At 43.6% G+C, this 16,891-nt stretch overlaps 1 protein-coding gene across 5 annotated transcripts in view; it reads left to right on the top strand.

Annotated features, from left to right (window-relative positions):
* The first annotated feature begins 1,061 nt into the window (after positions 1–1,061).
* The window catches only part of MAP3K1 (mitogen-activated protein kinase kinase kinase 1), a 62,760-nt gene continuing 46,930 nt past the window's right edge, over positions 1,062–16,891 (top strand). The window contains exon 1 of one of the 5 annotated variants that reach the window (XM_071802822.1): positions 1,062–1,256. Coding sequence is in view for 3 of the 5 variants with exons in the window: in XM_065860882.2 (XP_065716954.1) it covers positions 1,944–2,407 (464 nt within the window). In the remaining 2 variants the exon portion in view is untranslated. Of the gene's footprint in view, positions 1,301–1,890; positions 2,408–3,440; positions 3,467–4,083; positions 4,307–16,891 lie in introns of those variants that run through there. The other 4 variants (XM_065860884.2, XM_065860882.2, XM_071802819.1 and 1 more) reach the window with 4 other exon arrangements.

The following is a 16,891-nucleotide window of genomic DNA, read 5'->3' as shown; positions in this document are numbered from 1 at the left end:
CCTACTGATAATTCTCCTTTTGTCACGCTCCATGAGGAACTTTCTCTTTATTCCACCATTCCCCTTCCCCCTTCCTTACCCCTCCAACTAATTTTTTGTCTTTCTCATCTTTCAATGCTCCGAGACAGTTACTGGTGTCCCCCATCAGTGTCACCTGTTACTCTTCTCACACAGGCTCACTGCTCTCCTTTAGCTACAGTCGCAGCTCCCGCTGTTCTGCTCCTGCAGCGCAACGCGTGTCACACATGCTGCACGCGTGACCAGCGCTGGCAGGAGCCTGGGGACAAGGGACACTGCCAGCAGGTAAGTGCTGGGTTGGATAGAACAAGGAGGGTGGCCAGATCTGGCCCATGAGCCATGTGTTTGACACCTGTGACCTAAGTGATTCACTTGGTGTGACCTTGAGGGCATGTGCATACTAATGCTATTCTGCACCTTTATGGAATACAAACGGTCCCCTCAGGCTTTTCTCTAGCAAGTCTGGAGGGAAAGAACTCTTCCAATCTGCTATCACATCCTTCAGCAAAGACCTTACGTTTACATCAGTGTCTGATCCACATATATAAAGAGGAATCTGCTTCTGTTAGGAGGTACTTCTCACTCAGTGCTTCAGACCAAAGCAGTGACGCCAGCAAAGTGACCACGCTAATAATCATTGTTGAGATGCTTAGTAACATTATAGTTGGGGGATACATAGCAAATTCTGATAAGTGAGCCTAAAATATTCAGACTGGATACTTTGAACTGTGTGGCATCCAACATATCCAAAATCATACCATCCTGAAAGCAACCTGGTACACACGGCAACATACAGTTCTCCTTTCATCTCAATCAGCGTTCAAATAGGTAGGTTTGTTTAGCGCCAGCAAAACACCTTTTTGACAGTAACGTACACCCTTTTGTTCTTGCAGGATATAAAGTCCCTTCTCTGCAGCTCCGAGGTTGAAAGAAAAACCACCCACTTGTGATCGAATGGAAATCTAGACCAAGAGTAAATTTTACTTGGCCCTCCCCAAGGTTCTGGTCATGTGATGTCTCCTGCCTCTCTGCTCGCTCCCAGTCTCTTGGGAAACAGCCGCAGCGCTAGGTGTATGTGGCAGGCTATAATCTGAACGTATGCGCGTATGGAAACGGGTGTGCTCAGACCAGACATTAGTGCTTCTAAGTAGTTACAGACATGGAGAAGTACCCGCAGACCGGTGAAGCGGCGCCTGCCAAGTGAGGGCAGCCCAGGGAACGAGGCGTGAAAGCTGCAGGCAAGGATGTGCATTTGATTTCCTACAAATCTCGGAATGAGCAGGTAGGCTTGGGCACAGCAGCGGCTGCTCAGCGACTCGCTGCAGCGCGGGCATCGTGCGCCCCTCGGCCGGTTCCCAGGGAAGACATCGACTGGGGAAGTTTTGAGGGTGCTGGAGAGAGGGGGCGCACAAACGGGGTGCTGCAAGCTGGGGCGCGGCGCAGCCCGAGGCCGGCCCCAGTTTCGGGAAGCGCTCCCCCGCGCCTCAGCTCCTCACCGAGCAGTGGCCGCGGTCCCCCGCCCCGGGGCCGCCGGAGCACCCGCTGCTACCCCACACGTGGGAAGGGTCGTGTGGGGGCGGGGGCGGGGACGCCCTCCCCGCTTGGCGCCTCCGCACTCCCGGGTGCGGCGCTGCCCGGCCCGTCGGTTCGCGGGCGGCCGAGCCCGGCCCTGCCCCTGGCGCGCGGGCGCCGCTCCTTCCGACCGCCAACACCTGCGCGGGGGCGGGCGGGGCGGGGCGCCGCTCGGCCCCGCCCCGCTGCACCTACAGTCGGCCGCCCCGCCCCGCGCCGCCCGCCACCACCAATCCGCGCCCGCTCCCCCCCCCCCCCCCTACGCCGTTTGCGCAGGCAGCGCCGTTTCCGCAGTGGGTTGGAGCGCTGGCTCCCCGCGATCCTCGGGAGCCCGATGTGACCCGCCAGAGAAAATGGCGGCGGCGGCGGGGAATCGCACCTCGTCGTCGGGATTACCCTCGGGCAGCGGCGCGGAGGCGGCCGCCGCCGCCTGCGGGAGCCCAAAGGGTGGCGCGGTCTCGGGGAGCGTCGCCGGCAGCGGTGAGGGGCTCCTGCGGGAGGCGGGCGGCGACTGCCGGGAGCAGCGCTCTGACTGGAGACGGAAGCAGCTGCGCAAAGTGCGGAGCGTGGAGCTGGACCGGCTGCCCGAGGCGCCCCTCTTCCTCGCCGCCGCCCCGGCCGCCGCCTCCTCCTCCTCTCCGGAGCCCCCCGAGACGCTGCTGCTCCAGTACCTGCCCAGGCCGCCGCGCTCCAGCCCCGCCAGCCCGGCTGCCTCTCCCAGCCGCTGCGCCGAGCTTCTGGAGCCGCTGCCGGCGGGGAGCCCGGCGGGGACGGACCCCGCCGCGGAGCGGAGGATGGAGCCGTCCCCCCCCGCGAGGTGAGGGAGTGCCGGGATGGGGGACGTGTGGGGCTCGACGCTGGGCTGTGGCGAGTGACAGCGGCGGCGTGGCTGTTCCCGCGGGGAGGGCTCGGGGTGGTCTCCGGTGCTTTGCTCCCCGTCGTGGGCGCCCGGACGCCGCCTCGCCGCGGGCCGGCAGCGGATGCGGGGGTGGCGGGAGCCGCCCTCGGAGCGCAGGGCTCGGGCGCGGCAGGCAGCCCTCGGCTGTCGCCTTCCCCCGGGGCGCGGGGGCACCTGGTGAGGGACGGGCGGCCGCCGGGCCGGACCGGGCTGTCCCGCCGGCCGTCTGCAGCTGTCAGCGAGTCGAACTGCGCGGGAGCCAAGCCGCGGGGGGTGGCGGGTGCGTTTGCGGGGGGTGCTTTTGTGTTTAACTTCTGCCCGAGTCCCGAAGGGCTTTGAAGTGTGAGTTGGTGGCGGGGGGCGGGTGTGTGCGCCGGTGGGTGTCGGGGCGAGCGGAGCCCGGTGTCACTGCCCGCAGCTCGGCGGTGCGGGGCAGGGCGCGGGCCGCGCCGCGCTCCGGGCGGCTGTGCGTCTGCCGCGGGGGCTCTCCGGGCGCCTCCTGCACCGTCCTCGCAGTTTGCTGCACAGAACTGAGCTGTGGGGGTTTTTTGTTGTGCTTTTGTTTGTTTGTTTTGCTTGTGTTTTGCATTAAAAAAGGACTTTACGAAGTCTAAGTCCAATTTGCAGCATAGTGATAGCGTGGGACTGTTTTCTTTGATTCTTAGTAAGGGCGCAGAAAGGCTTTCAAGCATAAACCTTCTTTCTTTCCGAGAGAAAGTAACTTTTTGGTGCTTTAGTCTCTAGGTGACGTATTTCAGTGGTTTCATTTAGTGCCCTACTGTTTGTAGCCAATATTTGCCTTCCGTTTGTATTGTTTGATAAGTCTACCTTCTTGAAGTTTTAGAGAACTGCCCATATTCTGCCTTTTTGACATGTGTAGAAGTATTCGGGATGACAGTGAACTCACATCCATTATGAAACAGTTTAAGTGCTTCAGAGCACATTTTAGCTTAAATGTGCACTTGCAATGTCTGACTGGTATGTATGTGGGAAGGTGCTGCAGTAGTGATGGTGTCATTTTGTTGTGAAGTTGACAATTTCATATGGATTTCTTGTAAGTTTTTATATGATGTGGACTATGTAGTTTAAGGATTTAGGATTAACTGACAAGGACCTATTTGAATGCCACCTTACAGTTTGGCTAATTACTTAAACCTCCTAAGAAATCAAGCTCCAGTTTGGACAGATGACATGTATTCTTTTTAGTTGTGTCTTATGTCAACTAAACCTCGAGGATATTTTCTAAAGATTGCCTTATCTTGGGACTACTGTAATAAGAACTGATCTCTAGACCAATGTCCTGTTTGTATGAATTCTCAGCAGTTCAGATGGATTTTGGTCTATTTCTAGGGCAGTGTAAAAATACTTGATATGGTGTGGTTCTAACAGATAAGAAATGCCTCTCTACTTACAAAAGGATTAGTGGGAAACCTTCAGTGTTTTGAAGGGGGAATAATGTATGAATTTTAGTGAGTAACTGATCTTTTTATGATTCAGCACCATCTTTGTCTCTATCGAGTAATAAAATTATAATGTACTGCATCTCATAGTACAGTTGTAACCAGTTTCGTGGCTTTCAAGGAAAATAAAGACTCAGTGTTGGAACACGTTTAAAGGAACTCAGAGTCTCATGGTGATAGCAAGCAGGAGTTAGGGTCAGTATGAGAGGTTCAGGAAGGTCAATGCATGTCACATCAGTGCTGAAACACTGAGTCCATCCTTGCTAGTCAGTCCCACAGCAGCAATGACAGAGCAGCTGTGGAATTTTTTTTCCTTTCACATGGACAGTTTTGCTTACTTTTAAGTACCTGCATTTGGGTAAGTCAGTGTTTTGAGTGTGTGTAGAAGTTAAAAACCTTATCCTAAATGCTTGCTGACGTTCGACTAGGAATGTTAATAAATCATAGAAAATACTAAATGCTAAGTGCTTTTCTGTTTAGTATTTTAGTGAGATAGTCTACTTTGAATTTGTAATTTGAAAATACATAGCAGCATTGATAGTGATTGTTCTCCAGAAATATAAGATAAATACTCATGTAGAGTATCTCTTGTGTTACCAGTGAATAGATGTTAGACAAAGTACTACTTTGTCAGGCTGTATGAAGAACTTTAAATGCCTCGCTGACCTTATTGTAATATTAATTGACTTGTCCTAGCCAAAGGAGGGAGGTTAATTTGTATCTGAGAGACAGCATATTACACATTAAGTTTGTGCATGCAGCTGTTGCCCAGACTTTTATTAAGAGTCAAACTGAGGGTCATAATCAAAATAATGTATTACATGGAAGTTTTCTGTTTTGTTTTAAAATACGGTAGTTGTGCTTTCCTGTAAGGGTCTACTGTTAGTCAAAAGATACTGTGCTTGCTCTGAAGGCCCCCTATCAGTCTCTTTGGTGTTACAGTTACTTTATTTTAGAACAGACTTTCTGTTTATGCTGGAAGACCTGCATGAGCATCATAATGAAGCTGAGAAGGGAAACTGACTCTGCTGTTAAGTCCTAAATGTAAATATTACTTTTTTTTCTTTAATCTCTCAAGCATTCAGCTTGTCATGGCAGTAGAACAAATATTTTCTTTAAAAGCGCTGAACGTTACAAGCTATCTTTTTATATCACGGGAAGAGAAGGAGGAGGGAGTTGTTTTACTAGGAAATGCAGCTTCAACATAAAGCGCTTCAGACCTCTTATCTCATATCTGTACTGACAGTATATTGATTTGGTTTATATAAAAAGATCCAAATAGTGATTCAGTGGTAACTGTAGTATAATTTCTTGTTACATTGGGGAAATCCATGAAGGCAAAACACCCCTTCTTCTCTATGACCTTAAAAATGTTATTTTAAAATATTCAGACCCTTTAAGTGATGTTTATTTGTGTCCGAAATTGATGTAGGTGACTTATTGCATCCCCAAATACAGGATTAGTTCTACTACCGTTACCCTGTTTTTATAAAAATAAAAAGCAGGAAATGCTGCTGTTCATCTCCTCTGCATTCAGTAATGACGTGGTGTGTGGCTTGCTTGAAAATTGTTTGAAAATGTATCTACTAGATATGGAAGACTTGTCAGATACTTCAGCTGCAAGAAAACTTTTTGTAGATATTTATGCTGCATTTTCTGCAGTTGCTGCTTGGCTCCTGCTAGAGACACCAAAGATGAGCTGTGAAAATGAAGTTTTGACTATGTGCATATTAGTGTATAGTACTAGCATATTAGCAAAAGCTCATCAGTTTTACCTCTGCTTATCAATTTGTAGCACCTTTGTTTGGTGACTTTCACAGAAGGGCACGAGTGCTTTAATGGAGTGCAGGGCTGGGTGGGAACAGTGAAAGCACAGCGTGGCCAGGATTTGACTTGCTCTTTTTATTTTTTTTCATCTGAAATGATGACCATTTTCTCTCTTAATCTTGTCAAAATATAGCTGAGGGGAAAAAAATATAGCTTGTTGTTGACCTTGACTATTCTTAGCTAAGGTAAAATATCATTTTATGTGTTTTAACTAAGTCCATAATGCTGGACATTTTAAACTTGCTGCTTAAATAAGCCACCAAATTTTCTGCTTCCAGTTTGAGCTGGATGCTTCTGTGAGAGAAAATTCACCTTCTACCTCTACTGTGCTGTGCGTATTCAGAGTACGTTTGGGAGAGGGTCACCCTCTACAGTGTCTGATTTTTATCACTCTTAGTTGTTAGAAGTGGTAGGGTTCTGCTTAAATAGTCTGATCTGGCATGGCAGTTTCTTTGTTCCTAGGCAAAGTAAATAGATTGTAACTAACTAATCTGGAGCTTTCTGTCTCGTGGGATTTAGTGATACTGAAGGTTCAGTCTCCACTGTCACTCAATGGAGTCTCGGCACAGTGCGATACCTGTGTGTGGGCATGTGCAATCATGCCTTGCCCAAAGCTCCAACATGTTGAGTGCAAGATATGAACATCAGTTTTTCATTTCCGTGTGATGGATTTGACCTTCAAGGGATCTTTCAGTGTGCTAATGCATCAGTTGTGGTTTGAGGTTGGAGTAAAGGTAACAGTGCAGCTGGGTGCAGGACAGTGTGAGACGAGAGTGGGACCAGGCGCTGAGGGTGGGGTGGCTGTGGGAATGCTGCTGCTCCTGTTGGCTTTTGCTGGCTTCCAGTATTGGCGAAACTTGGCTTGGGCTTGTGTAAGATATAAATTATACATTGCCTTGTAGCTGTTCTTTAAACCAACTTGTAAAGCTAGTTTTCAGCAGCAGTGGTGATAAGAGAACAGATCTGGTTTGAGTTCTAATTTTTCTAATGCTAATTTTGGTGTTCTCAGAGGATTCTTTGCAAAGACCCAAGGGTTGCCTCTCTTTATTTGCTCTCACTTAAAACTCTAGAATTACAGTTCATTCTTTTGCCTGAGGCAAAGTGGACAGAAAGCCTTTAAGAAGGCTTCATTAATTGTCTGTGGGTGAGTAGGAGAACCTGGTTAAGTGGAAAGTTGCTTTCTGTTACTTCCCTCCATTTTTATGTTTACCCAGAGGCTGAGTGTTGCCTGCACAACGCTTCCGATTTCCTGTGTCACCACGCTGTGAAACTGGACAATCCTGCTCAGTGGTGAACACTCTTGATTATTTTTTTCCTATAAGATGTGTTGGTGGGTGGGAGGGGGTTGTGTGTTTTGGAATTTTTGTTTGTTTCTTGGTTTGTGCATTTTGAAGTTTTCTTTAGAATATGGTTGAGTTCTGTTTTGTTGGTTTGGGTGTGGTGTGGTTTTTTTTGGTGTTTTTTTTTTTTTTTTTTTTGTTTTGTTTTTGTTGTTGGTTGGGTTTTTGTTTGGCTTGGGGGGTTTTTTTGAAGGTCAGTTTTGTTGGGTCTTGAATGAAAAATGTCCTGAAAAAACAGCACCTCTGTTTATTTGAGTCATTTGAAATTAGGATTTGTTTACCTTCTGTCTGGAAACTGATGAAACACTTTTCAAGTTGTCTTAATAAAAGCTGTTAGAGCCATCATTCCCTCTTAATTTTGCTCAGAAATGTCCAGTTTTTTGATAGTGCTCAGCATCTGATGACTAAGGATTTGAAGGTGTTTGAAAAAGTGTGGTGTTTTGGTGGGGTATTTTTTACTTAGCATGACATTGAATATTCCCGTTTCTCTGCTATGAGATTAAACTGGAATTCAGGTCAGTCTACCTTTGTTTCCCACTGTCTGCATAATTTTTTTTGTGTCCCTGAAGTGTAAACTGTTCCCATCATTCATGGAAATATAACATAATACTGTTAGTTCTCATCTCTCTTGTCCTAATATTATAATTTGTAGTGGAACGGCTGCTAATGTACCTATTATGCCAGGTGACTTCAATTATTCCCTAGTATCTCTCGTCAATAAATTTCACGCTGCTGTTGGTACCGTAACTCCTTGTAACTTACCCAGCCTCGTGTGGAAGGTGGGTTTAGAGTGCTGGAAAAATGAGCTGCATCTGCTAGACCACACTGACATCTGACCACATCTGACATCTTGTTTTCTGATCTCTTTTTCATCCTCTTCTTGAGCATCCACTCATCTTGCTTTTTGAGCAAACTGAAGTGAGTCTTTGCTCAGCTGTCAGCAATGATTGTCAGGCCCTTTTGTGAGCTGGTAGTTAACCCTCAAAGGCATGCAACTAATACTCCTTGTTTTGGCCCATGGGTATGCATTTCATTTCACTAGTTATTTCTGTCAAATACACCCAGGGGATTTTTTTCTATGTCCTGTGTGGCTGCTGTGCTTGTATCTTCAGGATTGTTCATTTTACATACTGGAAGAGCTCGGTGTAAATATTTTACGTGTTGAAGAAAAAAATATAACTCTTGATCAGACCAAACTGAGAAACAGTTGAGTTTCTTTAAACAAATTGTCAGTGCTATCCCTTTCTACTGCCAATACATGATTACAGAGTTTTATTTTAGTAATTCTTTGTATTGTTTCAAAGGGAAGCTTCAAAGCCCGGTGGATAATAGGGTCTCCTTTTTGTCTTCAGGTAATATTTAATTGTTCTGCATCTGGAGAGGCATACAGAATGCAAGTATCTGAAATGTGTGGTGAAAATTGCAGTGACCTCCAGTTTGCAGTTCACGTAGAGTTTGAGCTTGTCAGATTAATACAGTCTAGCAGGCAAATGTTTGCTTCTTGTAATAGTTAAGACAGTATTCTAATTGCTTTCAATTATGACAGTACCTTAATTTCTGGTTGCTGAATGTGTACTTTGAAAATTCATGTGTAATCAGTGACAGTTTTCCCAGTTCATAATTTTTTTTTTTTTGACTTCTTCCGTGGTTTTAGACCACGGAGTTGTTAGGTATGGTACTAATATTACTTTCATATTTTTTTCCTCTCTTGTTGCACATTTTAACTTTACCACCAGATATGTAATCAGTAGCTTAAATGTTCCCATAAAATACATCTGGAATGTTTGTTATTTCACTAAAGTAAATGCATCTGCTGGTGCCTATCCTATAACTAAACACTTGTTTGCCTAATGTAAGAAAATATGGTGGTTGTGACCAGCATGGAAACTCACTGAAACAGTGCAATTGTGTTCCTAAGAATTTGAAAAGGATCTGTATTCCTTATTAATTTAGTTGGATTATTTACATAAATAAGACATACACAATGACTCCTATAGTTGTGTAAAACTCTTAGGCAGTTCAGACTTGAAATGGAAAAGTGAACAGCTGTTTTTTAAATGGAGTGGTGCTGGATGGGATTTCTCTTAAAACTATATTAATATGCATAAGTTTATTTTTAAAAACTTATTTCAGTACTGTCTGCATATAGTTCCAGAAAATATATATATATATATATATATATTCTGCAAATATATAACAGACATTGATTTGTTGAGTTTTTAACTGTAGGTTCTCTATTTATTTGTAATGAACAGCTCAACTCAGCAGATTACCCAATCTCTGCAGACCAATCGGGTGCCCCAGCCAGTAGGAAGTGCCAGGCAGTGGGGGTTTTGATAAGGTTTTCCATAGTAAGTGCAGAATGCGTTTGTCCTGTAGTGGCCAGAAAGCTCAGCCAGGCTCTTCGCTGCCTGCCCTGCAGTGGCAGCTGGCTGGCTCTGGCAAGGTCATTGCAACCAGCAGAACCACCTTTCTCTTTGAACCTCCAAGGTGCAAGCCATGCTCTCCTGCACTAGTATGTTCTGCTTGTTTACAGCTTCTTCAAACGTCTTTCTAAGACTGAGTTGCAGTTCCTTCCCCTAGCAAGAACTTGCTCTGAGTTGCAGTTCCTTGTCTCTTATCCCTCCCGGAGGCTATTGGGAGGAAGAGTGGGGTACGTGGGGGATGAAATCTCAAAGACATGCAGATTGTTGTCTGTATTTGTTTTAAGACAGTGTTACAGGAAGAGGGAGGAGAAGGAGCTCCCTTCCTCCCCTCCCCCAGCCTTGTGTACAAGAAGGCATGAGATGAAACTCCCCAAGCCACGCCGATCTCTGGCGGAGAGGGACGCAGGCAGTCTGCAGGGCTGTCGTCTTAGAGATGTGTTGTGCCAAACTCATGCAGAAAATACTAGGTGACTGATCTATTTTGTGTCATTCCAAATATTGACATGGCACTCAGACTGCCTTTTTCTATGGAAAGCCGGCAGGTAATGCCCATCAGGGAACTGAGTTAATACAATGTTTTGGATTAAACTAAGATGTCTTCTGTCTGTGCAAAGTTGTAAGGTGATTTAATGTATGGATATGTTCAGGATTGTAAACCAGCATATGATGGTACCCTCTCAGCAAGCTGAGTGAGGAGAGATATTAACACTTGGCAAAGCATTTGGCTGAGGTGATACAGGGCAATTTAGAATTGCTGCAGTGGGTTACAGTGTTGTAATGCCTGGACGCTGCATTTGGCTTCCAGTGCAGGTCAGCATGCCTCCATTCACAGTGGTTACTGTTGTCAGTCATGTCAGCTTTCTTGTTGGTAGTGAAGGATTCCATTCTTATAAAGCTTTTTCCTTGTTTAGGTAGTTCAAAGCCAGAAGGGACTCCCTTGGGAAAGGAAAACATAGGGGAAAAGGTTAGAAAGTAACAGATCAGTAAAATAAATGTGAAGTGTTTCTTTGTACCTGCGGTGCTTGTCATTTCAACCCAAAATAATTTCTCAGGCCAACCTTTTTTTCTGTTCAATAAAGACATCAGAGCTTGCAGAATGCAGTCCTAAACTCTCCTGCAAATTCTGTTTTTTTTTTTCTGCAGTGGAAGCTGGAAGCCTCTGAAGGGAAAAACAAATGTTGGAAGGCTTTGAGCTGAAAGTTGCTCTATAGGATGTCCATTAGGAAGGTCTCTATCTGATTCAAATGTCTGCAACAAATATATCAGTATCAGTAACTTCCCTTGGCTGCTGCTTTTGGCATTCTGTGTATAATGTAAGTTTACTAATAATATCACAAACCTTTATAAAACTTTGCCTTTTCTGAGAAAGGTACTGTTTTAAACCAAATCTTCCCTCTATTTTGTCTGATTAATGGTATTAAACTAATGAAATTATTTAATGTTCATATTTCTGAACTCATTTGGAGTATAATTATACTTAGTCTTGATATTACATTACTTACATTGAAAATTTTGAAGTATATATTAGATTTTTACAAAGTTATATGTGTGAATGGTAAGAGGAATAGAGCTAATTTGTCTTCAGTTTTGTCTTTTAAGCATATGTTTAAGTTCCAGCGTGTTTGGGTACAGTAGTAGACCATCTTGTCTGGGTAAATATGCTGAAGTATATCATTCTCCATAGTACCTAAGCAGAAAATTAATATGCTCTCCTGTTAGCTTGTTCTTACCTGCTCTGAGCTTCATGTTTGTGGCAGTATTTTACAGTTCTGCCACTAGTGAGGATGCCCAGTGAAGCCAAACAGAGGACAGTTGCTTTAGCATTTAGAAATCGGCCATTCCTGTATTTTTAAATTGACTGCAAAGGGAATATAGGTCCTGTGCCAGGGCAGGGCACTTGTAGACCCTGGGAATCAAGACTGCAAGGGAGAGCACAGCCAGAACTTATAGGCTTTTGGCTTTCTTTCAGCCCGCAGGGTTGACTGCCGAGGAGCTAGCAAGAGGAACTAGCAGGAAATCTGCCAGCTTCCACCACGTAGACAAAGTTCCATAGGAGTATCATCAAAATGGGTCTCTGACTTCTTCTGAATTGAAAAAAATTATTTTTTTTAAAAAAAGCATTTATATTCAGGCAGCAGCTTAGCTTTGTGTGCATAAGTATTTCCATTGTCTTCAAAGTACATGTGCTTAAGTAGCTGAGATGTAAATAATCATAAATAGCTGGGACTTAAACAAAAATACAGGTTTTGATCTTGTGAGTGAACCTGTTGTAAAAACCATATGCGATGGTGAAGCCTTGTAGGCTTTACTGGTGTTCTTTGTCAGCAAGTGTTCACTTCTTGTATATCTAATCCCATTTGTGGTATTGGCAAATTAGGTTGAAATAAGGCAAGGTTTATCACTGAGTAGGTGAGACTTCTCTAATATGGGTTTCATTCGAAACATGAATCCCAATTCAAAGGAAAATCAGGACCCCCAGTTGCCACTATGCCCACATGTGACTCCTGTAGAGTTCTGAGTGAAGTTTCTCTGCTTCTCAGCTCTGTAAGGCTACAGGCAGCAAGGTGATGCTGGCATAAAACCTGTTGTATTCATGATGAGTAGGTAAGTTCTGTGCATCTTGTGGCTCTCAGCTACATAAAACTTGGTGTGGGACTCATAAGGTTAGTGAGATGGACCATCTCTGGTGCTTCAGGCAGCAGGTACCTGTAGAGCCGAGGAAAAAGAAGGATGCAAGATCTGGTAGTGTAATATGTGTTACAAACTGCAAGACCTCCTGGTTCTAACAGAATGGCTGCATCCACGTGTTTAGCACTATTTTGTTGCTTCTGCATAGGCCGTGCTGATAGTGTTTTGGTGCATGGTGATTTGTGAAATATCTAAAAACAGCGAGTTTCTGTCATGATTAAAACCCTGATTCAAAGGATGTGAGAGTGAAATAAAAGTTGTCAAAAGTAAGAATATGATTGTTTTTCCTTTTTTCTTTTTTTTTTTTTTTAAATTCTTTAATATACGTAGGACCTTCTTAAGTATAAATAGCTGTACTTAAGGAGCCATAAGATTTTGAAAAAATACCCAGTTTGCCTCTTCTGGCTTATTGGGAAATACTTCAGCTCTGTTTCTATTCATGTTTCTAAGTGAAAGACTGCTGAACAAATTCATTTTCTTTTTCTTACCATTGGTACAAAATGTACATTAAATTTCTCTGTTCATAGAGCCAAAGGGGCTACACATCCCCCTGATTTGCACAGGTAGTAAGTAGGTAAACAGGACTGGTACAAAGCCAAAAGAAGATAGAGGACCGATTTATGCAACTGCGGCATTTTCAGATCTGTGAAAGCTTGTCACCTCTGCGAAAGAACTCTACTGGTTTTACTAGTTGAGACCAGCTGTGCTTTGTCTCCCCTCTGTGGGGAGAACACAGCTTGTGTTATGGGAGCTGCTACCTTAAGAAAGGACCACTTGCATAAGTATTTTCAGTTAATCTCTGGGGGAGAAGACACTGTCTCTGGATTTCAAAACACTTTATTGTGCAGCAAACATGACAAATACATTGTATGATTTGGTGGAGGCATAAAACAGGCGTATGGATTTTACCTTAAATGAAATTTTAGTTTTTAGTTTTTTGGGGTTTTTTTGTTTTCTTGAAACCACAAATAATTAGTGGGTAAACATAAATGCAGTCAAAATTCTCATTGTAGTTACAAATGGGTGAGGTTTTGGCATGTGTCAGTAGTAGTCAGTCTGTGCAATCTTTCCTCAGATTTCTTTATAGCCACTTTTGGAAAACAAAAAATATTATGTAGACCTTGCTCTTTCTACTGCTAAGTTACCTTCAAAGAACCAACATCTCATTTTTATTCCTGAAGGCCCAATGTGTGCTTCATTGCATTCCTGAGCCTTTTTATGGCAAGGTCTGCATTTTGATACCTAAAAGGAAATGGGAAATGAGACAATAAGGGTCTAGCACTGTTACTCCCTTTCCATGTTCAAATAAATGGCATGTTTTTATAACTGGGAGGGGATAAATCTGGCTCTTACAATGGAAGCAGTTAGTGTAGCTGGTTCTTACCATGGTGACTTTTGATAAGAGTTTGTTGGGTTAATGTATACTTGTTTGCAGTCACTAAAATAATCTATAATTACAGGATTTAAAATGTTTAGCTCTTTCATTTTAACTACATCAGTCTTTCAGAAGCTGCCAATGGGCAGTCAGGGTGTAAAAACTGAGAACTGTGGTATTCCATATTCATACAGCAACTTGCTTCTAACTTTGTGTAGATGTGTGGCTGTCTGGCTAGTGATTAACCTGGACATATTAAGAAAGTATATGAGAAAGCTGTCTTCTGAAAGTGTTGTCTGCAGTGTTCAAAGAGATACAGTTTGCATCATGTTGTCTGAAAGTTCACATAGTATTTGTTGTTAGAAATATGAATGAAGCTTACTATGCAGGTGCCTTCAGTTTTTCAGGATGGGATTACATGACAGTGTGTTCTTTACTGGTCCTATGCAGCCAGGGCTTAAGTCAGCCTTCTTCCAGCTACAGTTCAATGGTGTGTCTTCCTTCGAACATCTGCATGGACTTGAGGCTCCATCACCCTAGTCACAGATTGCCTGTCTGGTTAGTGTAGCAATTAATTCAATGGATGACATCAGTCTTCAGCTTCTAGTTCACAGCCAGGCCAGTACTTGGTGTAAGATGACTTGTTGAGAAAAGTGTTTCCATAAAGAGTCCATTAGTAAGACACAAGGGCATGGCTTGTTTCAGACACAGACTTTTCCCAAACCGTAGTTCCACCAGTGTTTCCTGGAAACTACTTTTATTTCTGGTCTTTTATATATGTGCTATAGTTTCATAGCAATTTGAAAAGCACTTACACACTTGTTTAAAGAAGTGAGAATACTTTCTCAGTTAATATTTCATTTTTGAGAGACTGCTTCTGTGATACAGGCTGTCATGGTAAGAAGTAAAATAAGTCTGACATCTGTAGTGATCACAAATGTTTGCTTAATGTTTGAATATTTTATTCACATTTAATAAGGCACTCATCTGTGTGTTAAAGCAATTTTTTTTATATCCTCCTTTCTTAGGTATTTGTCTTGTAAAGGTCTTTCAGAATAGCATACTTTTCCTTGACCTTAAAATCAGCATATTTGCACAAGTGTTTTGATGATGTAGTTAAACTTGTGAGACATCTGATCACACATTGATTTGACATAAGATTATTTCAGTAATCTCTTAATGTGTCACTATGCCATTAAACTAGAGCACCTTACAGAGTTGTAAGAGGCATAGATTTCTTTTCTCACTTTTTTGTTCTTATAAAGCCTAAAAAACTTATGTTGTGTAGCAAAGTAGAGGAAGTGACATTGGGTTATGCATGGGTTTGTGAAAGGCAGGTCCTGCTTGACCAGCCTGATCTCCTTCTATGACAAGGAGACCTGCTCAGTGGATGAGGCTGTGGATATTATGTACTTAGACTTGAGTAAAGCCTTTGACACCATGAATCTATGGGCTGAGGCCAATTGTATGAGATTCAACAAGGCCAAGTGCTGGGGTCCTGCACTTGGGTCCCAACAACCCCAGGCAGCACTACAGGCTTGGGGAAGAGTGTCTGGAAAGCTGCCTGGCAGAGAGGGATCTGGGGGTGTTGATTGACAGTGGCTGAACATGAGCCAGCAGTGTGCCCAGGTGGCCAAAATGGCCAACAGCATCCTGGCTTATACCAGGAATAGTGTGGCCAGCAGGACTAGAGAAGTGATAGTGCCACTGTACTCAGCACTGGTGTGTCCCCACCTTGAATCCTGTGTTCAGTTTTGGGCTCCTCATCATAAGAAGGACACAGAGATGCTGGAGAGAGCGCAGAGAAGGGCAGCAAAGCTGTTGAGGGGTCTGGAGCATGAGTCTGATGAGCAGCGGCTGAGGGAACTGGGGCTGTTTAGCCTGGAGAAAAGGAGGCTGAGGGGAGACCTTATCGCTCTCTGCAACTACCTGAAAGGAGGTTGTAGCATATGGAGCATGTTGGTCTCTTCTACAAAGTAACAAGTGACAGAACAAGAGGAAAGGGACGCAAGTTGTGTGAGGGAAGGTTGAGATTGGATATTAGGAAGAATTTCTTTTCAGAAAGGGTTGTCAGGCATTGAAACAGGCTGTCCAGGGAAGTGGTGGGGTCACTGTCCCTGCAGGTATTTAAGATGTGTAGATGTGGTGCTGTGGGACATGGTTTAGTGGTGGACTTGGCAGTGTTAGGTTAACAGTTGGACTTGATGATCTTAAAGGTCTTTTCCAACCTAAATTATGCTATGAATTTGTAATAATCAAATTCTGGTGTGGATTTGTACTATGCCATGTTAACACGGTTTTTTTTAACTATGGTTGAAAGTCTATTCAGTAGAGTCACAACACAGCAGAGTAGTCACAAGTGGGACTATGAACTGGTACAGCTGCCACTTTGCTCAGGCTGCTTGGCGATTATGTTTAATTTGTTACTGCTTTATCCTTCCATATGCTGAAGCACTGCTGATGAGTAAAAGCTTACGTGGTAGCACCTCAGGGAATGACTTCAGATTCAGTTGTTGTTATTGATTTCCTTTGGGTGAAAGATATTTCCTCTGTAACAGGGAGGAATAATACCTGCTTTCTGAAGTTGGTTCGGTGAAACCTTGCACTTTTATTTCCTACCATTTTTGTCTGTTTCATTACTAGAGTGGTTATTACAGCTACGAGTCACAGTCCTGGCTTGTGTTTTGTGTTTCTTATTTTCAAATGTGTTGCTTAAAAAAAATAAGACCCACTCTGTTTTAGGTTACTGCTGATTTTTATGTGTACTCTGATATTAAATGCTCTGATAGATTATGGAGGTGTGGACAACAGACAGCCTGTTGAGGTTTCTCTTGTGACTGTTTCTGCAAAAAACACCTGTGAAGCTTTTGGAAGAAAACTTTATAGGGCAGATCTGACAATTTGAGCTTTCCCATTGAGAATTAGTGTTCTTGAAGATAATTACTATAGCTCTTAATTTTCATTTTGCCATTTTTTGAGTCAGTTATAGCTGCTTGCAAATAAATGAAATCAGTTTTAAAATTTTAAATTGGTAGAATGAGTCTAGTACGGAGAGCAAGCAACTAATAACTTGCTTCAGAAGGAAAAAAATAGATAAAGCTACAAAGGATGGTCTTGAGCTGCTGAAGTTTAGGGTTTTTTTACTATGTGAAAGTACTCTAGCCTAATTTAGTGTACAGAGAATTACAGAAATCAGTTCAAACAGAAATGAGTTGTGCTTCAGCAAATCCAAAAACCAAAAAGCATTAGGTGAGTCAGTCCTCACCTGTGCCTTAAGTACACACCGG

Source organism: Patagioenas fasciata, chromosome Z (genome assembly GCF_037038585.1).
Source record: "Patagioenas fasciata isolate bPatFas1 chromosome Z, bPatFas1.hap1, whole genome shotgun sequence".
NCBI lineage: Eukaryota > Metazoa > Chordata > Aves > Columbiformes > Columbidae > Patagioenas > Patagioenas fasciata.
This window is presented reverse-complemented; position numbering and strand designations above follow the sequence as displayed.